Source organism: Struthio camelus, chromosome 1 (assembly GCF_040807025.1).
Source record: "Struthio camelus isolate bStrCam1 chromosome 1, bStrCam1.hap1, whole genome shotgun sequence".
Classification (NCBI taxonomy): Eukaryota; Metazoa; Chordata; class Aves; order Struthioniformes; family Struthionidae; genus Struthio; species Struthio camelus.
In genome coordinates, this window is record NC_090942.1 from 58,123,313 (window position 1) to 58,143,208 (window position 19,896).

At 47.0% G+C, this 19,896-nt stretch overlaps 1 protein-coding gene across 2 annotated transcripts; it reads left to right on the forward strand.

Annotated features, from left to right (window-relative positions):
- The first annotated feature begins 7,557 nt into the window (after positions 1 to 7,557).
- Positions 7,558 to 17,430, forward strand: CBX7 (chromobox 7). 2 transcript variants are annotated; one of them, XM_068941800.1, is made up of 6 exons: positions 7,558 to 7,856; positions 9,488 to 9,531; positions 13,520 to 13,585; positions 14,109 to 14,175; positions 14,813 to 15,152; positions 17,238 to 17,430. In XM_068941800.1, exons 1-6 carry the CDS (start codon positions 7,788 to 7,790, stop codon positions 17,384 to 17,386), a joined length of 735 nt encoding a protein of 244 aa, XP_068797901.1. In that variant the 5' UTR covers positions 7,558 to 7,787; the 3' UTR covers positions 17,387 to 17,430. The 2 variants fall into 2 exon arrangements, with proteins under 2 accessions (XP_068797901.1, XP_068797908.1); XM_068941807.1 differs by having other exon boundaries at positions 7,562 to 7,856; positions 17,241 to 17,430.
- Positions 17,431 to 19,896: the final 2,466 nt, after the last annotated feature.

A 19,896-nucleotide genomic window follows, 5' to 3' on the forward strand; every position in this document is an offset into this window, starting at 1 on the left:
ATAGGCAAACAGGGCAGTAAAGCCTCTGAGCCTGCAAACCCCAGGCCTTGAGACCTCTAGAGGTTGCAGTCGCCCGTGAAGCCATGGGCCTATAGTGCCACCTAACGAACCGCCGCTATTCTGAGTCCAAAGTACGTGGAGAGAAGGCATCCTGCAGGATTCGGGTATATCAGTTATACCCCCTGCAGCAAGATGCCCTGTGCAACGCGGAATTGCAGCTTCTGCTCAAGGCTCCTCTGTCGCCCCCACCTCTGGTCCTACGTGGGTTGAGGTCTATGGCGAAGGACTGCTTTGAGCTACTGACCCAGAGATTAGTTCTCTGATGGTTTTGGCCTTATGGCATTTATCCTTACACCTAGGCCTCGGTGGGAGGCAGCCAGGGAAGCTGGTTGTTACCACTCTGCCTCTAAGTGATGCATGCTTCCAGCGAGCTCCTTCTCGAGGAAGCGCTGCATGCGAGCCACATGCCAGGGTGTGCAGGGAAAACAGGCAAAGGCGGTTGCTAAGGCTTCATTAAAGCATTTCACTCCTCTCTAATGCCTTCCATCCGTCTCCCAATGATTAAAAAAATTACTTATTCGATCGTTACGACACAGCCGTTGGGTAGCAGATAATACTATTCCTGTTGCATGGACAAGGAAACAAAGTCACAAAGCAGCTTTTTGCTAAGCCCTAATACACAAGGCAAGTCAACAGTCAACAGCAGCACTGAGAAGAGAACGACTCCTTCCTCTGCATCACCCCCTGGAAATGCTGCTTCCAAAAGACAGAGCAGAGAGTTGACACAACACACAGTGCTGCAACCTGCATCCTCCTCCTGGCACTCGCTGGCTTGCTCACAGTGCTCCACCAGGACTCTCCAGAGGGACAAGCTGCAAACCGTCCCTTTTCAGAAGGCAGAGGTTGAGCTTCATTGGATTAGTGAGAACAGTGGTCAGGTCATAAGGATTAGGAATGGCTCTAAAGAGCCAAAGGGACATTCCCTCAGGAAGAAACCAGCTGGCGCTCAGATTTTTCCATAGGAAGTCATCTAAGGGAAAGAGAACAAATGCTCTGCATAAAGTGTAAATGTGGTGCTGGTGGCAATCACTGCATTTTCAGACCCAGGGAGCAAGAAGGATACTGACGTGCCTCCAAGGACTGCATTCAGGCTTCTGGTCTCTGCTGATATAAGGAGCAGAGTCAGGCACCCAAAGGGGAAATCAGGAACCCGCCGCCTAGGGCAGGATGCTGCCCAGAGCCAACCGGGCAGGAAATGTTTCAGAGCTTCCCTCCCTCCCTGCCTGCAGCTTAGGGGGTAGTGCCTGAGCATTTCTCTTCCTCCTCCTCCATTTACCTCCTCCTTCATCTGCCAGGGTCGGGCACCCGACGGAGCAGAGGCCTCTCTTCCAGAAGCACTATTGCCGAGCGTGGCACGTGCATAGCATGGTAGCTGTGAAGTGAGAGCCCCCTCCTAAAAAGTGGGAGGTCTCAGTTAAATATTATCCTCAGCCTAGAAGTACTGAAACCCATCCTTTTCACCACCTTAGTTTGCTCTACCCAGAAAAATATAGGCTAGCCGGAAGCTGGAAGCATCCAGGCAGCGATGGAAGATTTGTGGGGCCAAAGGAGACTGGAGGAGAGGAAGGAGGAACCTCTTCAACCTACTGATCTGGGCACTCAGCAGGTCTAGAGAGATTTGATTACCTGCTCTGCTCCCAGTTATCTTTATTTTTACCCAGTGATTGTCTAATGTAAAATTCAGAGCAGGGAGCAGGGAACTTCACCCAAGCTATAATCCTCCACAGCAATCAAATAGTAACTGCACTCATGATTGTAGCCTTATCCCTTTGGTACCTGAGAGACATTGATATGGCATGGTGTGGTGTGGCGTGCTGTGACATGGCAGGGCATGTCTGTACTGTAGACTAAGGGCACTTCCTAGCTTCTGCATCCCAAGGGCACACCTCAGATGCATCCCACCTTCAAGGATAGGTCTCCACCTCTGACACCAAAAGAGGTGATCTGAATTCAAATGCCAATCAAGTTAAGCCTTCCAAAAAAGCCCACATTTTTCTGGGTGCTTCAGAAATGAAGAAACTTAGAATTGCAACTCTGGCCCCTTTGCAGTGGAAGAACTGGGGACATACTCAGTCTCACACGCAAATAGTCCTATGTGAAAAGGAATGGTTTTAGGGCTGGATGTGATGTATGCAGGAGGTGCCAGAATGCAGGTGAATGGCAAGGATGCCTGCTGCCATGTGAGGCTCATATGTGAGGGTGGACTCTTTGCATGTTTTAAGCAGCTGAACATCTGAAGATGTTTCTATAGAACATGCAGGTACTAGCACTTTTTGAAGACTTACAATTTGTCCAAATAGGGGTGGACTTTCCTTAAAACAACATTCATTGAAATTCGTTGAAACAAGAAAAGTCAAATTCATTGAAATCAGAAAAAAATATATTTTTTAAAGCACTTATTTTCCCTCACCCACCCACACTTCAGATCTAGGCTTCAGAGCACAGAAAATCCTACTAGAGCGTCCCAGAGAGAAAGTTATCAAAATGGTGTACTTTGTGTACCAAACCTGTGTACTTTGATCTTGCTGTTACACAGAAGTATTGCGCATTCAACATGGTCTGGTGAGAACAACATGGCTCTCTAGCTAAGTGTTTGTCTTGGAAAGCAAAGATCTGCATTTCAGCACCTTCACGAGGAACCATTTATGTATTTCACGTGGCACTCGTTAAAATGTATACACACTCAAGGAACAGAGTCCTGGACACAGATCTCCTCTTGTCCAAGCAAATAACTGTGAAGCTGAGATGTGTCATATGGCTGGCTGTTCCCTGGCTCAATCAGCTTTTGTCTTGCACCAATGAAGGCATCTTCAATGGGTGAATATGTGCCCCCCTTACTCCTGAGATAGATAATAACCTGGTGCTGAGGGTAGTCTCTGAGAAGATGGGATTTCACAACCCCGCAGACAGAAGAGTGATTGAACCTTGATCTAGCATTGCTGGTTGTGTGCTGTAACTGTTGAGCTATGTTTAACAGGTAACTAAACACCATGTCCTCTCTCAGTGGCGTTTTCAAAGAAAAATGATAACTGCTACATTCCGCACTGATCTGGTTCTGGGAGCCGGATGAGCTCTTCAAGGAAGACTGGGAAGAAACTCCTAACCAGTGGTCTCCGCTTGCGCCTGGGCATGAGCCAAGATACAGAGGAAAACTGAGTTGCCGAACAAGCTGAAGTGACTCCAAGGGACAAGTGTCAGCTGTGTGGTGTTTTGAGGATCCCATTTTGGGTTCAGTGCTTACATTTAGGTAGTTCCCTAGGCACTTCAGACATGCACAAGGGAAGAGAAATTCTGGGCGCTCTGATCAAAATCGGATGAAAGGCTAATGTAGAAAATTGTTACATAGGCCTTGTAATGGGTGGAGAAACCTCATGCTGGCAAAAAGGGATTAAGGGGCTATCCTGATGCTGGAAGTGAAATGAAATTGAAGCAACAGAAGATATTTTTCTTCTTAGGCAGAGACCAATCAGAGCTCTCAGAGGTGAGCTAGGCTTAGGCCAAGCAGTCTTTTGTCTAACCCTCTAGGACTAGCTTCCAAGCCTTCCTTGCCCAAGGCAGTGGGACTTTTGTGTCTGTTTTGCTTGTGTGTTTTGCGTACAGGTGGCTCTCTTTACTGTAACCCCCATAGGCAGAACGTTACTTTGCACTGGGGCTGTGGCTAGCAGGTCATCTAATGTTGGGAAATCCCTGTGCTCAGCAAGGGTCAGAGCTGGGATGAAGAACGCAGGGCAAAAGTGCAGCTTTAAACAGGTATCGATCATTCCCTGGCTCCTGTCACGAGCCGGGCTCTGGGTAAGCCAAGGGGCCCCCAAACTGGCCACAGAGGGCCGCTGCATTCTTTCCATGGGCTTTCAAAAACTGTGGTGCTAAAATACCAGTCAAGGTGATCCAGCCATTGAGGGTAGTTTTTCTGCTCTCCTTGGGCTTTATTGCACTGAAAGATAGCACATCCCACCTGGGCTTTGCCTGCTTCCAGCCGACTCCACTTGCCGAGCCAGCTAATGGCTCTGGCCAGGCTGGTTCCCTAGGCCAGGGCAGCACTGACCTTCTCCATTTGCTGACATGATTTGACGTGTCTTTTTGTAATGTGTTTTGAGGAGGCGTACCAGAACCATGATCTGCATATAAAATAGACCTGTACGTGCAGAACAGCATGAAGAGTGCCATCTACCGATAATTAAACATATAGCACCGCACAGAGATAGGCAGGTTCAACAATGAAGTCACACATTGCGTACGGCATCAACAGTACCGCTTTTCACAGCTGCCAGTTCCTGTGACATTATGGAATCGTGGCAGCATTGTGATAGTAGGCTGCCAAATCTTGTTTCTACTGCAAGGTCACTTCTTGGAGCTTCATCAAACAACATTTCTTCAGGGAGGCGCTGTTTTGAAGCTATGCTGATCTTTGCTGCAGTCTTCTGGAAAAAAAATGCTGGGCAGGATTAGGCTTTGTAGAATATAAATGACCATTAATACATTTTTAGTATTAATGTAAGTGCCTGTATCAACTGCAAGCTGAATCACTTAATCAGACTAGTAGCAATTAAAATGGTAATTTTTCCATCCTAGATTCTGCTTGCAATTTTTGCTCAAGTAAAACTCTTTGAAGTTAATTGGAATTTTGATTAAAGGCTCCTGGATCTGGGTCTCTGAATTTGTACTAAGGAAAGTTCAATATTTGCTTTGGTTTTTTGCACATCGAGTTCACTGCTATATATTAGTGCAAATGTACAATTAGTCGTAACAAGAATATCTCCCATAAAGATTTCTATAATCTAGTTCTTGAAATACTTTTAAAAAGGTCTTTTATCACAGAATGGCTTTTAAAGTACTGCTGAAACAGGCTTGAAGATCTGAAAAACTCGATTGCTTGTTTGTCTTAATTATTTCTAGTCCCTGTAAGTGGCTTTGTAACTTTCACTTGCTAGTAATTCAAAGGTTTGGACAGGGTGGAAGGAGAGAGATGCTCTTGCTCTTTGCTATTAAGAGTTCAGCTTCTGGTTGTCAGATTAGAAAAACTACTCAAATTACATTAAAACCATCATTAGAATGAAGAGTAACTGTGGTGTAACAGCTCTAAAGAGTAACATTTTTGTCTAAATAAGACCTCTGTGAGATACAGAAATGACCAGACTATTGTTAGATACTGAATAGCATTTTTTGAAAAATAAAATAAGCCACAAACAGCATGTTCTAGTACCTAAGGGCACTTGAAAAAGCAGAGGAGCAGTCTCTTTGTAATAGCCCTTAATTATAGAGATATATTTCACTGAAGTCAGTATAACTTAACTGCATGTGAGAATAACAGCTACTTGAATGAATGAATGAGGACTGCAGGATCAGCTTCTACACTGTCGGAAACATCCCCCAGCAAACAAGCGATACACATTTTTGTCATGTCTTGGAATTTGCCTGCAACTTTGCTGCATGCTGATGTCATCTTGTGGCCAGAAGTCATCAGACGTCTTTCAGGCAAAAGAAGTGTCATTTTTCAAAAGCTGTGACACAACTGATTCAAATAACTGCTTAAACTTAATTTGGGTCAACTGTTGAGGTGAGAAAAGGAAGGGGAAAAGCAGGAAGAAAGAAAGAAATAACCATGCAGAAATTACACTGATGGTATCAAGCATGTGAATTCTTATTGTATACCTTTATTTATAAGAAAAGAATTATAGCTTGTGATCAAAATGCCATTTTTTTCGTTTTGAGAACCATTTTTAGTAATCGTTAATAAATTTTTAGTAATCATTAATAAAGCATTGCTTTAATTTTGAAAAAAAAATCCTTTGACTTTAAAAGGACATGTATTAAATATCAGGTTGTAAATCTCCTATACTAAAAAGTGCAGCAGGTTATCAATACTGGATTTTTAAAAAAGTTTAATTGCTCTGATAGTGGGATTTTTTCCCCTTTTATTTCAGCTTGATCAATGGAGCACAGTTTTTACATTTTCCAGTCCAGCACAGAAAGGGATTAAAAACAGGTTGTTGGAATTCAGAGAAATGTTCTGACCTTTTGCTTCTATTTCTTTCTGGAGCTTTTAACTTGAGATACAGAGTAAACTTTATACTAAATATTTGTTTTCTGTTCCCTCTAAAGCATGGAAATATAAGAATGATTAAAAATAAGCTGGAAGCTTGTTATTTATTTTTGCAGCACGGTTCAGAAAACTTGAATATTCAGTGACAATGCTGTTACAGCGCTGAAACCTTGTTGTAATCTGTTAGGTCTATTTAATGGTTAGCCCAACGATCATAATTCTCAACAGTGAACTTTGAGCAGGTTGTTCTTAAACGGCTGCAGCAAGAATAAGGACTCTGCCAATTACTTCATCCACAAGTAAACAGATCAAATATGTTGTGTGAAAATGAAAGCTTTAGAGGTAAATGACTAATATACATTAACTGGCTCCCATTGTAGATGTTTCTCTAATATTTGCCATTTTTACGGTCAGCTTAATCCCTTCTCAAACTTTGTATACAAAAAGCATCCATAGAAATGCAGTCACAGTAAGAAAGTAGTTGAGCACAGCTGTGGAGGAAAGATGGCTAAGACGCAGAAATATGTCCCCGCTCTGACGAAAAATGTCCTAGGAGACCTTAAAAAAATAACCTACTGTTCCATGTAGCGCTCTGCCAGTAAAAACACTTTTCTGTGTACCAGATCAATGTGCAAATGAGCTTGGACATCTCAGGGCTGATCTGCTCATGATGTCCCTATTTTCTTGTGTCTTACCTAAATTAAGTCTTTGCCACCTGGAAAAGGTGGCTCTTAGGACCTGCCTACTTCAAGGAGATGTTAAGAGACGCATTACGCCCACAAAACCCTCAACACTTGAGAGCGCAGGTACTTGTTGAAGGGAAAGCCTAGAGGTGAACTGCTGAAGGTCACGCACTGGGTTTCTTCTACGTCGCTCCACGCTTCTGGTGGGCCAACGCTTTGTCTTGGGGCGGTTTCTCATCAAGCACAGGCGACTGCTGAGGATCATTACTGTGAGAGCACTTGTAAATATTACTACTTTGCAGGTGCTAGGGTCCTGCACATCGAATAAACGCATGTTTTCCAGGCAGCGGAAGACGGTGGAGAGCTTTGAGGTGGTTTCCCGTTTGCGGAGGAGCTCATTCAAGCGCTCTTGGACAGGCCCCGGCGCAGCTCCAGCTCTCGTCGAGGCGGGACTTGCGCCCACGGACCCGAACGGTCACTCCGGGCTCAGGCTGGAGCCGCACCCCAACGGCCCTCTCTTGGGGGGGGGGGAGATCTACCCCAACGGCCGGGGGGCGGGGGGAGGGAGCGCCCCTTGACCTGCTCCGGCCGGGCCGGAGGGAGGCGGCCCCTGGGGCGGGCTCCCGCCGAGGCGGGCGGGCGGGGCGGGGCGGGGCGGGGCGAGGGGAGGGGAGCGAGCCAGGCCCCGCCCCGGCCCCGCCCCCGAGCGCGAGCGCGCGCGCGCCGGGGAAAACGTTGCGCAGGTTCTAAAGCGGGGCGGGAGGGGGGCGCGGCCGCGCGCGAGGGGGCGTGTGAGGGGGAGCGCGAGCGGGCAACGGCCGCCGACGGGGGCAACGGCCGCCAGCGGGCGAGCGCCGCCACCGCGGCCCCTCGCCGCCCTCGCGTTTAGCCTCCCTCCCTCCCGCCGCGCTGCGGAAGCCGGGGGTCCCTTGTAGCGGGCGCGGGGGCCGCCGCCGCCGGTAGGTCTTCGTCGTCGCGGTGTCCCGTGGGCTGCCCGCTGCATGGAGCTGTCGGCCATCGGAGAGCAGGTGTTCGCGGTGGAGAGCATCCGGAAGAAGCGCGTGCGGAAGGTGGGCTGCGGCCGGGCGCCCCGTCGGGGCCGCCTGCCGCCCTCCGCCGGGCGCGCGCCGTCGTGGGGGGGAGCCGGGAGGGGGCGAGACACGCACGCACACACACACAGACGCACACACAACGGCCTCTCGGCCGGCGCCCGCCCGCTGCTGCGGGCAGGGGGGCGTGGTGGGTGCGCGCATGGCGAGCCTGCGCTTTTCCCCCTCCCGGAATAACGGGGCTTTTTTTTTTTTTTTTTTGGGTGAGGTTGAGGGGGCTTGTGTGTCCCCCTCCCCCCCCCCCAACCTCCCCGCGCCGACGTTGCCCAGGCGCTGTCCCGAGCAGACCCTGGTGCGGCGGTTTGTGAGGGAGGAGGTGCGGAGCCGGCGTGACACCTGCTCGGGGCTGGGGGAGAAGAACGGTCTGGGGCAGGGAGGGTGGGGGGGGGCTGGGGCGCAATGCGTGGGGCTAGCGGGTGTGGGACTCTCGTGTTGGCTGTAGTCGCTTGTGAGGTGGGTGGGTGGGTGCTTCGGGGGGCTCTGTGGATGGGGTGTTTGGACAGCCTGGGGTTTTTTGTTGTTGGGGTTTTCAGTTTCTCAAAAAATCAGTGCTGGTGATGACAAACTGTGTACCCCGCGTCAAGAGGTGATTTTGAAAGACTTGGCTGTCAGTTTAGTGACTCAGTTTCTCCAGCTGTAAAAATGGTATCCCTCTCCACAGAGTGTTATGAGGATTAACCCATAAGCATAGTGTGTAGAGGTCCTCTGGTAGAAAGTTCCTTATAGGGCAGAGTCTTCAAATATTTGGAAGTTGAACACCCCTTCAGGAAAATATAATTGGTTGCCTGGCTGATGTACTGGAGTGCTTTGATTTCAGTGCTGTCATTTAAAGATTTTCACATCTGCAACAGTAGGCCTTCTAGAGGTGGTCCTGTATGCATGCAGGCCTTTTCCAAGCTTTGTGAAGTGTTTAACAAGTCTCTCTGTATAACATTAAAATTTTTCCTAGTTGTGCACATTTATCTGGGGCCCTTGAACATGGTTTCCAATTGCTACTTCTTTTTTTAAGCTTGTACTTAGAGTGAACAAATAAATGGATAACTGTGAAGTTCAGCTGTGAATTACTGTTTATTTGGGTTGAAAGGTTGAGTGACTGTGACGGATGAAACCATATTTGAGTAAGCGTGTAGCAACTGGAAGAGAACATGCCAAAGAGATGCTTCATAGGTTCTGAAACCTTGTATTTCTTCTCTCTGCTTAAACAAATGCCTCTGACACTTGTTCCTGGCATACATCTCCCTCTCGCATTTATGCCTGCTAACTTCTTGTAGGATTGCCTGTAAATGCAGGAACGGGTGCAGTGGCTCTCTGGTGGGCTTTTGGGGTTCTGCCTGCTAGCTCCTGCAGAGCTATGATCCCAAGCTGATGTATAGGGTTATTTAAGAGTGCTTGAGCTTTGTGCCCATTTTCTGGGGGAAAACCTATAGCCGATATAGTTTAATGAGGAAGTGGCTTTGTTTTGACAATACAGTGATGGGAAATGAGCTTTTCAAGTCGCAGAGTTTAGTGCTGTTGATTGGCTGTATCTCTTGCTGTAGCCCATATTTGGTTACAGAGTTCACCTGTTTTCTTCTTCCTTTTTCCACCCTTAGGGTAAAGTAGAATACCTGGTGAAGTGGAAAGGATGGCCCCCAAAGTAAGTTGTGATTTACTTGTCTTTCCTTTAATAATGGGTAATAGCTTTAACTGTATCTCTGCAGCTTAGCATCTCATTCTTAACGGGTAACATCTTGTGCCTCATTTCAACAACTGTAAACAAAAACACAGGGCCACAGCCTGAAACTCTGTACCTATTTCTGGACTGGCAGCTGAGGGATGTGGATCCTGTGCCAATCTGTTCTGAATGGTTTTTGCCACTGCTGAAATATTCCATTGAGACACTTTCTAGATATGAATCCATGCAAGTTCAGTATGAGTTCTACAGAAAACCCTGATTCTTCTGAACATAGAATGGTGCTTGCTTTTCGGAATCATCACTAAAAGAACCTCACTTTATTTTCAGGGCTATATACGGTCTTTTGTAAAAGGTCTTGTCATGTTGCCTGCTGTGTCCCCTCTGCAATTCACAAAAGGAAAAGGGGCAATGTTTCAGATTTACTAGTTGTAACAAAAGCCAGGGGATCTTAGTGTCTCGAAAATTACCACCGCACCTTCATTTCCTTGTCTGAAACCTCCTGTTGTTTTGAGTGCCTTTTCTGCTTTTGCTTTGGTTGCCATGTTGAGGGGAAAAAAAAGTTTTTGTAGCCTTGCTGTGCCTTGCTTACTGGTGCTTCTCTTCCTTGTTAAAATGCAGCTGCCTCTGAACAAAAGTGGTTGCTCTGTGCCTAAGTTATGTGTAAAATGCTTTCAGTTTAAAAGGATTAGATAACTATTAGAATACTACTGTGCTAATTAGCAGTCTAGTAGAACAGCCTCCTGTCAGTCCATGTAGGGAGCTGTCTTTGCTTTTCTGTTTGTAACTCTGTGCGTGTCTGTACATGCGCAGTGTGCTTGGATATGGCTAAATTTCATGTGCAGTTGCATTGGATGATGCTAAGCAATGGGATCCATTTTTACTAGTTCATCTTTGCAGTTGCAAAGGGGGCCTGCTAGGGCATGGTCCTGATGGATTGTACCTGGTGTTCAAGCAGTTGAAATGTGTTCCTGCATGCCTAACCCTTATGCTTATGGGGTGTGCATGAATATGAGCAGCTTCCCTTCTCTGGTGATGGTGGGAGAGGGTGACTTGGTTCCTGACTATAAATTCTACTGTCACAGTTTAATCTTGTGCACAGTTTAATCTTGTGTGGGTCAGTTTTTGGTCCACTTCAGCCTCCTAAGTAGCCAAGCCTAATGTAATCGCCATTAGGGGTTGGGAAATGTAGTCTATGAGGCAGCATCCCCTGTTTGGCCAGAATACTGATGTTTATCCCATTCTCCTTTCCAAAAAGGCATTGAGAGCTTTCTCTTGTACAGTCATTTGCCAAGAAGGTGGACTGAGGCATGGTGCAATGTTTCTTCTGACAGAGCGGCCCCTGTTCTTGTAGCTGCCTTTCTTCACCCTACACCTTGGAACTCTGGGGGAGCCAGAAACTGTTTAGGGAATGAAAACCCACAGCCTTCTGCCTGGGGGCAAGAGGGGTGTCAAGGTTCCTTCTCTTGACACTATGACGTGTCCACGCACCCCCTCTCCTCCCCCCAGCCTCCAAATACTAGATATGAAGAACACTGATTTTTTTTTCTTTCTTTTTAACTGCTAATTCAGTAGTTTGAGTTGCTTAAAATCAAGATGTTCTGAGCATGCAAGTTGCTTTCATCTTGCTCGTGGTCTCTGTTCCTTGTTTCTAAACATACGTGTGCCTGCAGTGGCATGTAGCACCACAAGCTATCTGCGTCCTTGTCTTCCAACATATTGCTTTTCCTCTTCCCATGTTGTATTTCTCTTAATTTCCCTCCCCAACCATGTCACATTGCTCTTTGTAATATCTGTACCTGTTATCTCATGATTCCTGTTGGAGGTTTCATGGAGGGGACTAAAGATAGGACAGAAATTTGCTTTTTTTCTCACGTATTTGATATTTTCCACTTTAAAAAAAAATCTTTGCTAATGCCCCAATCCCTCAGATTTCTGGGTTGTACTGCTGGAGTCAGGGAATGGAGGAGTTACAATCTGATTCTAGCTACAAGGTTGTTTACAACTTGTGTTGAGGGGAGGGGGAAGAGGAGGAGTAGGAGGAGGGGGAAGAAAGATCATATGATCTATGTTTTCCAGAGTGCCTGCTCTCTGCAGTTCTGCAGCAGCCTGGGTTGTGTGTGTCATATATATATATCTGCGTGTGTGTGTGTGTGTGGCAAACTGAACCGTGTTTTTTTTTTATATGCGGTGTTTTGCCACTGCAGCGAAGCCGGGGTCTGAGCTGCAGAGAGAAAAAGGCAACACCCACCAGGTTGTTTTTGTTGTTATTTTTTATATTTTTAATAGCAAATCCCCTTTCTTCTCTTGCTCATGAATAGCAATCTGATGTCTTCCCCCCAACCCTCAAGTATTATTATTTTTCTTACATTTGTAGAATGAGTGCCAAAATCCCTGCAGCTGGGAGGAAACCTTTCTCTGTTCAAATAGCATCTTGACTTTGACAGCTCATAGTCAGATTGCTGCAGGAGGCTCAGGACATGAGCGAGGGATCAGCTGGTTATGAAGACATGTCTGTTCTTAACCCTCTGATGTACAGCACACTTTGGGATAGCTAAATTTTGGTGTTTTGTTTTTTTCCCCTTTCTCCCTTTTGTGAAAGAATTGTACCGTAGTTTCTAGAACCGTTCTCCAGGATCCCTTCTGTATTTCAGTACCTACCTCCTGTCTAATGGGCGGACGGAAGGAGAAAAGTATTCCCAAACCACCTCCCCTATAAACATCCATATGCCCTCCCATCCAGTTTGCACCTTTTCACCTAAAAATGTAAACCTCCTAAAATGCTTTCCCCCTGTTCAGAGGCATTGATAGGAACGCACCACTGTCCATCTTACACACAACTCCTCTCTGGCCCCCCTCCACAGGAGTGGGAGGAGCTCTGCCCCCTGGGCCCCAGACCTCAGATGCCAGGAAATGGAATGTTCTGGGGCATTTGGGGTTTTAGACTTGCTCTCTTGCCTTTTGAGTTTCTCTGATAGAGATGTGCCACCCATCTTTACTGCTCAAACGTGACCCCCTTAAAAATAAACTGTCCACAATGGGAGTTTTGGGCTGCTCCTCCCTAGTGTTAAGTGCAGCTGCATCCCTTTGGAACAGTTCTTAATGTCACCTACCAGATCAGTTCAACCCTTTTCTGAGCATCTGGCGCCTGCCTTAGCTGTCCAGCAAGTCAAGGAGGAACATGGGTCAGTAACATTGTTCACAGGTTTCTTTCAGAGCATCAAGCTTACTTTGAGTAGTTTCTTCAGCCCTAACCACAATGCCAGTGGGTCTCACCGGCTCCTGTACAGAAATACTGATGACCTCTACCAGACAGAAATAACCTGCAGGGGGAGTTGAGCAAGAGTAGCAGCTGGAAAGTTGCCATCAGCTTGCCTCAGGGCCCAGGTCTAAACAGATTTAGTTGAAAGGCATCGGTGGAGAAAAATTAAACTCTTCTTAAATGAATACTTTCAGCTCCAGTGATTAGAGGTAATTAATAATGCAGGTGAGGAAGCATACTTACTCTTTGAGCACTCTAAATTAAGAGAGACCTATTTTCCAGAAAGCTGTATCAGATCAAGTCCCATTGTTCCACACATTTTCCTGGATTTGCAGGAATGCTACAAATGAGACCTGCTTAGGCATTGGCTTTAAAGCAGTTTGTAAGTCTCTACACAGGCCTTGTGAACAGTGTGGAGGGGGCCCTGTGGAGGAAAGCCTTCCCTGTTCTCTTACAAAGAGCTGCTTGATGCTTGGCCCTGCCTGTTTTGGGAAGGGGAGGTGGTTTCTGGCAGGAAGTTTTGGGGAGGGGAACGGCTGAGATTCCTCAGAGCTCTAGCAATGTTGTGGCAGGCACCACTGACCCTTGTAAAGACACTTTCCAGGGCCTCAGCAGCGTTTGTAGCAGGCCTGCGGAGAGAATGTTTCGTTAAAGCCTTGTTTACTTTATATTCCTCATGTTTTTCTTCAGATACAGCACGTGGGAGCCAGAGGATCATATCTTGGACCCTCGCCTGGTAGTGGCTTATGAAGAAAAGTAAGGGGGCATGTTCTCTCTCTCCTGGACACAGGCAAAGGAAATACTATCTTTATTCTATAGTGTGCATAAAGCGCCCCTGTTGTCCCTACTCCCATCAAGGATGGGATGTATAGGAATGAGCCCAGCTTGATCTCTATACCTGGCTCTTGGCTGAGGCAAACAAGACAGAATTAAAGCAGCCCTGATTGGCGCTGCTCAGGAAGTGAGGCCAAGCACAAGCAGCATTTAGCCAAAGAGCAATTGGTCACAGGTTTTAATCGGGGCCAGGGCTGGACTGGATTGATGTAGAGGTGATAGTTTCTCTAACCCATCCTTGATCAACTGAGTCGGAGAAATTCCCTTATTGCAAGGCTTTCACTCCCACGAGAAGCAGTTCTGGGATGTTTTCCAAGCCTACGCTGTTCATTATTGGGTTTTAATGGAGGAAATGAGGGAGTTGTGCTGCAGAAGGTAGAAGTCCTAACTAGGCTTTGTGCTGTGGTATTTAGTACTTGGTTTGATTTCTGTTCCTTCTTCACAGAGAAGAGAGAGACCGAGCTTCAGGGTACAGGAAAAGAGGTCCCAAACCGAAGCGCCTCCTACTGCAGGTAGCCTCTTGCTCTGCTCCTGTATATTTTTAACTTGTTACCTGCTGTGCTGCTGCTCTGCCTACAGGGACGTAGGAACTGCCCATTTGCTGTTGCATGAATAAACTTGGTGACAAGCTAACATAACAACATAAGTCAGTGGGTAGGCAGGGTGGTTTTAACCTGTTAGCTGAACAGCCAGCTAACCTATGTTTAAAAGGAGAGGAAAAAAAAAAGGGGGGGCAAAAAAAGCACTCTTGTTCTGGGGACTAGGATCTCACAAACTTCGGGCTTGAGTGGTTGCAGGTTACCTGGGTTGCATGCTCTTTAAAATTGAAATGAGCTTGGACTGTTCAGTATGTTAAAGGTAGTAGCTGGATGGAAGTGACGTTCCAGCGTGCTTTGACTGCAACATGCAGTCATGCAGCTGCTGACATGCAAAGCAGCTGATCCTGGGAAGCACGTGTTAGGAAGAGCTTAGATTGCAATTGAAGAGGTGAGAGGAGCAGTGTTGTAGAAGCAGCACAACTTATCCTAGGTCACCTAGATGCTCAGGGACTAAACTAAGAATAGAGGCTGTTTCCTGGCTCCCAGATGGGAGCCCTGACTGTATTATCAGACTCCTGTTTTGACTCTTGCTGCGTTCGTGTCTTGGCAGCGGCTGTACGGCATGGACTTGAGGAGCGCACACAAGGGAAAAGAGAAGCTCTGTTTCTCTCTTGCACGGAGGTTTGGAGGAGGAGACAGTAGTGTGCCGGGGGCCAAGCCAGGGCAGGCAGAGTTCTCAGAGAAGACTGGGGGAGCGGTCCTGCCATTCTCTCTCAGAAAGCAACGCAAAAACCAGAAGTACCTACGACTGTCAAGGAAGAAGTTCCCACGCATGACGAGCCTGGAGAGCCGAAACTGCAGACATGAGTTCTTCCTGAATGATGCAGTGGGCCTGGAAGCCAGACAAGGCCCTGAGGACTGGGAGGCCATGCAGCACACCAGCAAAGAAGGTAAGGCTGAACACTCCTCGATTGTGGAGTGCTGGGGCACGAGAAGGATGCTCTGTGTACTTCCTCCTTGCTTGCTGCATCCTGGGGTTGTGGTTTAGGTCAGGTCTTCAGGGCAGCTCTAGTTGGCTCACATTGTGGCTGTCCTGTGTCTGCAAGTCCTTTTTTTTTGTCTGGGTGTATAACACAACTTAATTTTGTCCTGGTGCTGTTGCCTCTCTGTAGTCTTGTATCGGTGACACGCCTCACATGTTAGAAAACATGCAGAAGTTGCTGGAAATTACTCCCCTCTTCCAAGTTGCCTACCAGCAGAGGTGACGTGCAGGTGTGACAGTGAAGAACTCAATCTCTGTCCATATCAGCACACGTTCTGCCTCCTACTCTTCAAAAAGGAGCTTGATGGTGGATAAACTCAGGCACTAGCACTCCTCTAACCGTGCCTCTCTGAGGAGTGTACAGGAATGCCATTAGGAACCCCTATTGCCTTCCTTCTGCCCCTGTCTTCCCTTTCTTCCCCATACCCCGCAACCTCTTTCAAGTCTCTTGTCTTAGAACTATGTGGAAGGAGGATGAGAGATGAAGTAGGGATGGTAACTCTTGCCTGATCCCGCTGAGTAGGCAGCATGAGCGTTGGCATGGGAGATGTCCAAGCACACTTGACGTTTTGGGGAGGGATACCAGCGTCTTGTGCAGGAGGGCTGTGGGATGTGCATGTTGCACTGAGTTACCAGGGAAACTCTACCCTGCATATTATTTGAGCTTCTGAAGGCGTGGCCTTCCTGAAGAGCAGAAAACCAGGGTTTGTGCTGCTTGTAGCAGCTAAGGAAATCGTGCTGCTCCTTGCTAGGAGAAGTTTTTATTTGGGCTGCGTTAAGCAGGACACTGGGGAGAGGAGTGTGTGTTCTGGAGATCAAAGCTGTCCCCTTTCCCTTCTGAGGGGGACTTGAACTGTGGCCTAAATTCAGTGAGACAGCAATTGGTCCAGCACAGAGCAGCCCACTGCTGCATGCTGGCTGAGGGCGAATGTGTGTGTGGTGGGGAGGGAGTTCTCCCCGAGAAGCGTTCATGTCTCTAAAGTACTTGGGGATCTGAAGGGTGAATGGTGCTAGAGAAATGTAAAATTTTCTTGTTCTCCACTTGATATGTGGCCTATGCAAAATTTTTGTTACTGTTGGGGTGGATGGACTCTTTCCAAGGTGAGAGTAGGCATCCCAGTATCTGAGACAGAAGCCAGGAAGCATCCTCTTGAGGGGCGCACGTTCCTTGCCCAGGTTGGGCAGCAGGGTACAGTACAGGTAAAGTGGTAGGGAGAGGGAACATCTTCCTTCCTCTTTCCATAGATTTTTTGGGACTCCAGGGTTTGGGGGGAAGTGGGGTTTTGGGTGGGAGAGGGATTGTTCAGTTGCAAATTGTTCTTACAGTGAGAAAGTGGAGGGGTATTTGGGTTTCTCACTATCAAGTAGCAGAGGAAGGGTATGAGAAAGGGAGAGCAGCTTCTGCATGAAGCAGTATTGATGGGTTTTGGAGAGAATCATATCCAGGCTGCATTGCCGGTTTGGACAGGGAAGACCCCCAGTTTTGGACCCCCTTTGACTCCCACTGGGGTGTTTGAGGAGAGTCTGTAAGAACTTGGGATTTTGACTTTTGAGCAGGGTGGACGTTTACAAGCAGGTGAGCTCACAGCCCGGCGAATGTTTTGTTGACACAGAGGCAATCAGGGGCTGAGACAGGGGAGATACGTCAGGAAATCTGGGTGATGTTAGTGGGTCTCGCTGGCCTCTGTGTAGGCTGTTACAATGCTGGTGTGTATCTGGACGCCCTTGCTACCTGCCCTCTTTCCTTTTCCCATTATATCCTGCAGTGATCCTCTGCCTTCCCTTAGCCTCTCAGGGGAGGGCTTGCCCATGCTCTTTCTTATCTTGTTGTATGTGCAGACTCAGTGCAGGCTGATGTCACCTGCCATTTGTCAGGAAGGAGAGGCTCCTTTTCCATCCATCCCTTCCTTCTCTCCTTCCCCCTCTTTTCTCCTGTCCCCGACACCCTCTCTTTCTCTCACTAACATGTTCTTATCTGCCTCTCCGTCTGCAGCAGATGTGGATGGCAGTCTCCCCTGGATCCCCACTGTGCCCCCCAGCGAAGTGACAGTGACAGACATCACAGCAAACTCCATTACCGTCACCTTCAGAGAAGCACAAGTGGCTGAGGGCTTCTTCCGAGACCGGAGTGCACAGTTCTGAATCTTCATTTTTCAGTGCTCCTAAAATCCAGTGCTTTTAGGGTGGGGCTAGGGAAGGGTTATTATATCCTTTAAGAAAAAAAATCCAAAACGTCTCCTCTTAAAATGTTTACAGAGACCTTCAATTTTTTTCTTTTCTCTTCTCTCCCATTTCAGATACGCAAAAACAAAGGGCAGTGTAGGGAGGGGGGGTGTTTGTCATTGCTTTGTCCATCTGAAAAACTGACAGCCCTTTCCCTGGCGAGGACTCCCTTCCTAGATGTGAAAACAGCAAGCTGAACAATTTGCCTTTCATCCTGTTAAGTGGTGGCAGCTGCATTTGTGGGGAGAGGGCATGTGGAGGTGGAAGAGAGTTGGATCTGTAGCCTGCCGCCTTGTTCTGCAATTTATATCCCTTGGATAAAGATACTTCTCTGTGCATTGCTCTTCCCACCTTCTTCCTCCCTCTCTTCCTGCAGCAGTGAGAGGCGATGGATCCTACCTGTATAGGTAACTCCAGTCTGTTAAGGCTTTCTCCCCAGTGCTGTTTTGCCTGTAGCCTGCTGTTAGGACTTCAGAACCATATTTGCCTAACTGTGGTAAGTAAGTCTTTGCAGCACAGGTCCACGTAGAGTGCAGAGGTTTCACCCTTTGATTATTGATCATGCAGGGGGAGACCAAAATGTATCTCTGAAGTCTAGATTGGCTGCACAGATTGAATTTACCCTCATTAAAAGCTCAGAAATGCAGCACAGTTGAGACTATACCTTCCATATATGCTAAACGGGATTTCCAGCCTTGTCTGTGCTATGTGAGAAATGCATTATGGAAAGTGGGATGTTCTTACCCTTTGCCAAATTCAGTATTAATAACAAATGCTGTCCTGAATCCATGGTAATAGGTTGGTTGAAAACTGACTCCTCTTCCCTGGGAGGAGGGGCTCATAGAAGGACTGAAGCATTGCCTGCCTCTGCAAAGATATCCAAGATACTGGCACAGGCCCAGGACAGAGGAATTGGATAGAACTGAGCTAGAAATGGACCTTGATTAGCAGCGAATTCTGTTCTTGGATCACATTGAGAGGCCCAAGGTAAACAGCATGTGGGGAGGGCATGTATTAGACTAGAGGAAGGGAAAAAAATTCTTAATTCCTACTAATGAGAACTCTTGGATTGTACCATCTGAGTAATATTCTTCCATGACTCCAGTCTCATCACAGTATCTGTGATCCTGGACTACTTTACCGATGGGAACTTCCCCTTGGAAGGCTTACAAATCTTTGCCAAGGAAAGTGGTCTGCATTTCAATAGACCTTGCCTGATCTTGCACTTACAAATGCCTTGTGCTGGACTGCCTGTGACACTTGGAGGTTTCTGAAGAATTACTGTATTTTGAGTTGGTAGTTTAGCATCTATTCTTGCACATGTGTATCCTCTTCCCTTTTTTTTAATCAAATCTTATTGAAATAACTTAAATTTTTAAATAGAGCTCTCTTCCTATGGAAAGCAAGAAAGGTAAGCTAGATCTTAAGGTAGGACCTGCAGGACAGAGTGCTGCAGGGCAACGTTGGCTACTGTCCTAATTATCTTCTTTAAGATCTTTGTTTCTTCTTCCTGCTCCACCTCCAGCATCTTTTATCTGCTGTATTTATGCTATATGAAGCTATGACCCTGCTGAGCCCGAAGGTAAAGACACCTGTGTAAATCCTTAATGTGAGCTCTGCAGCAGTTCCTCTGAAGGGCTTGGCTCCTGGCCTGCAGAATTTGGGAGCTCTGGGGCTTCTGGTCCTCCAAACATATGCTTTTTGCAAAATGCTAGAACAGCCTCTGAGCCTTTTATTAAGAACAGGTTTTACCTTAAGTAGGATACGCAGCTCAGTGTAGACTTAAGATTTCCCCTCCTGTCTCAAAGCTCTTTGAAAAAGACTATCTTCACTGACAGCAGCTTCAGGACCACTGGGTAGATTCTGAATTTCAGGGTAAACGCTTTGTCTCCCAAAGTACATTCGGAGGAGGTGATATGGGAGTCTTACCACAGAGAAATCTGAGAGGGTGAAAAGTGAAGCGCATTGTGTGTCCTTTTTTTGTTGTTTTTTGTTTTAAATTTAATGTGGTAGGAGGAAGAGTGAATGGGAAAGAATCTTAGAATAGCTAGCGAGGATAAATTGATGAAGTAAGCATATAAGCCCAGGATGTTTGTTGAATGTGGGTGTCTGGAGCTAGGTATCTGAATCTGGAATTGCATTATCTAAGTGGGATCACCCTCTTCTACAGAGAGTGGGGTCACACAGTGCCCCACCACCTCTCCCTGACACACCTGCAAAACATGCTGAATATCTGCATCTCCCTTTTGTTTGGTGTGACCAGTAGAAATAAGCATGTTTGCTCATCAGGACGACAACAGTTTGTGTGTTTATAGTTGCAGAAGCATAATATTTTAGCTTAGTTTTGAGAAGTCTCGAACTCTGCTCCTCCTGCTAATTCTTGATGGCATTTACAGGGTCTGCTTTCTTTATTCTAATACAGCTACCCT

Coding starts and splice junctions, on each gene's coding strand:
- CBX7 (XM_068941800.1), top strand. CDS start 7,788: ATGGAGCTGTCGGCCATCGGAGAGCAGGTGTTCGCGGTGGAGAGCATC. Junction 14,176..14,812: donor CGAAGCGCCTCCTACTGCAG/GTAGCCTCTTGC, acceptor GTGTCTTGGCAG/CGGCTGTACGGCATGGACTT. Junction 15,153..17,237: donor GCAGCACACCAGCAAAGAAG/GTAAGGCTGAAC, acceptor CTCCGTCTGCAG/CAGATGTGGATGGCAGTCTC.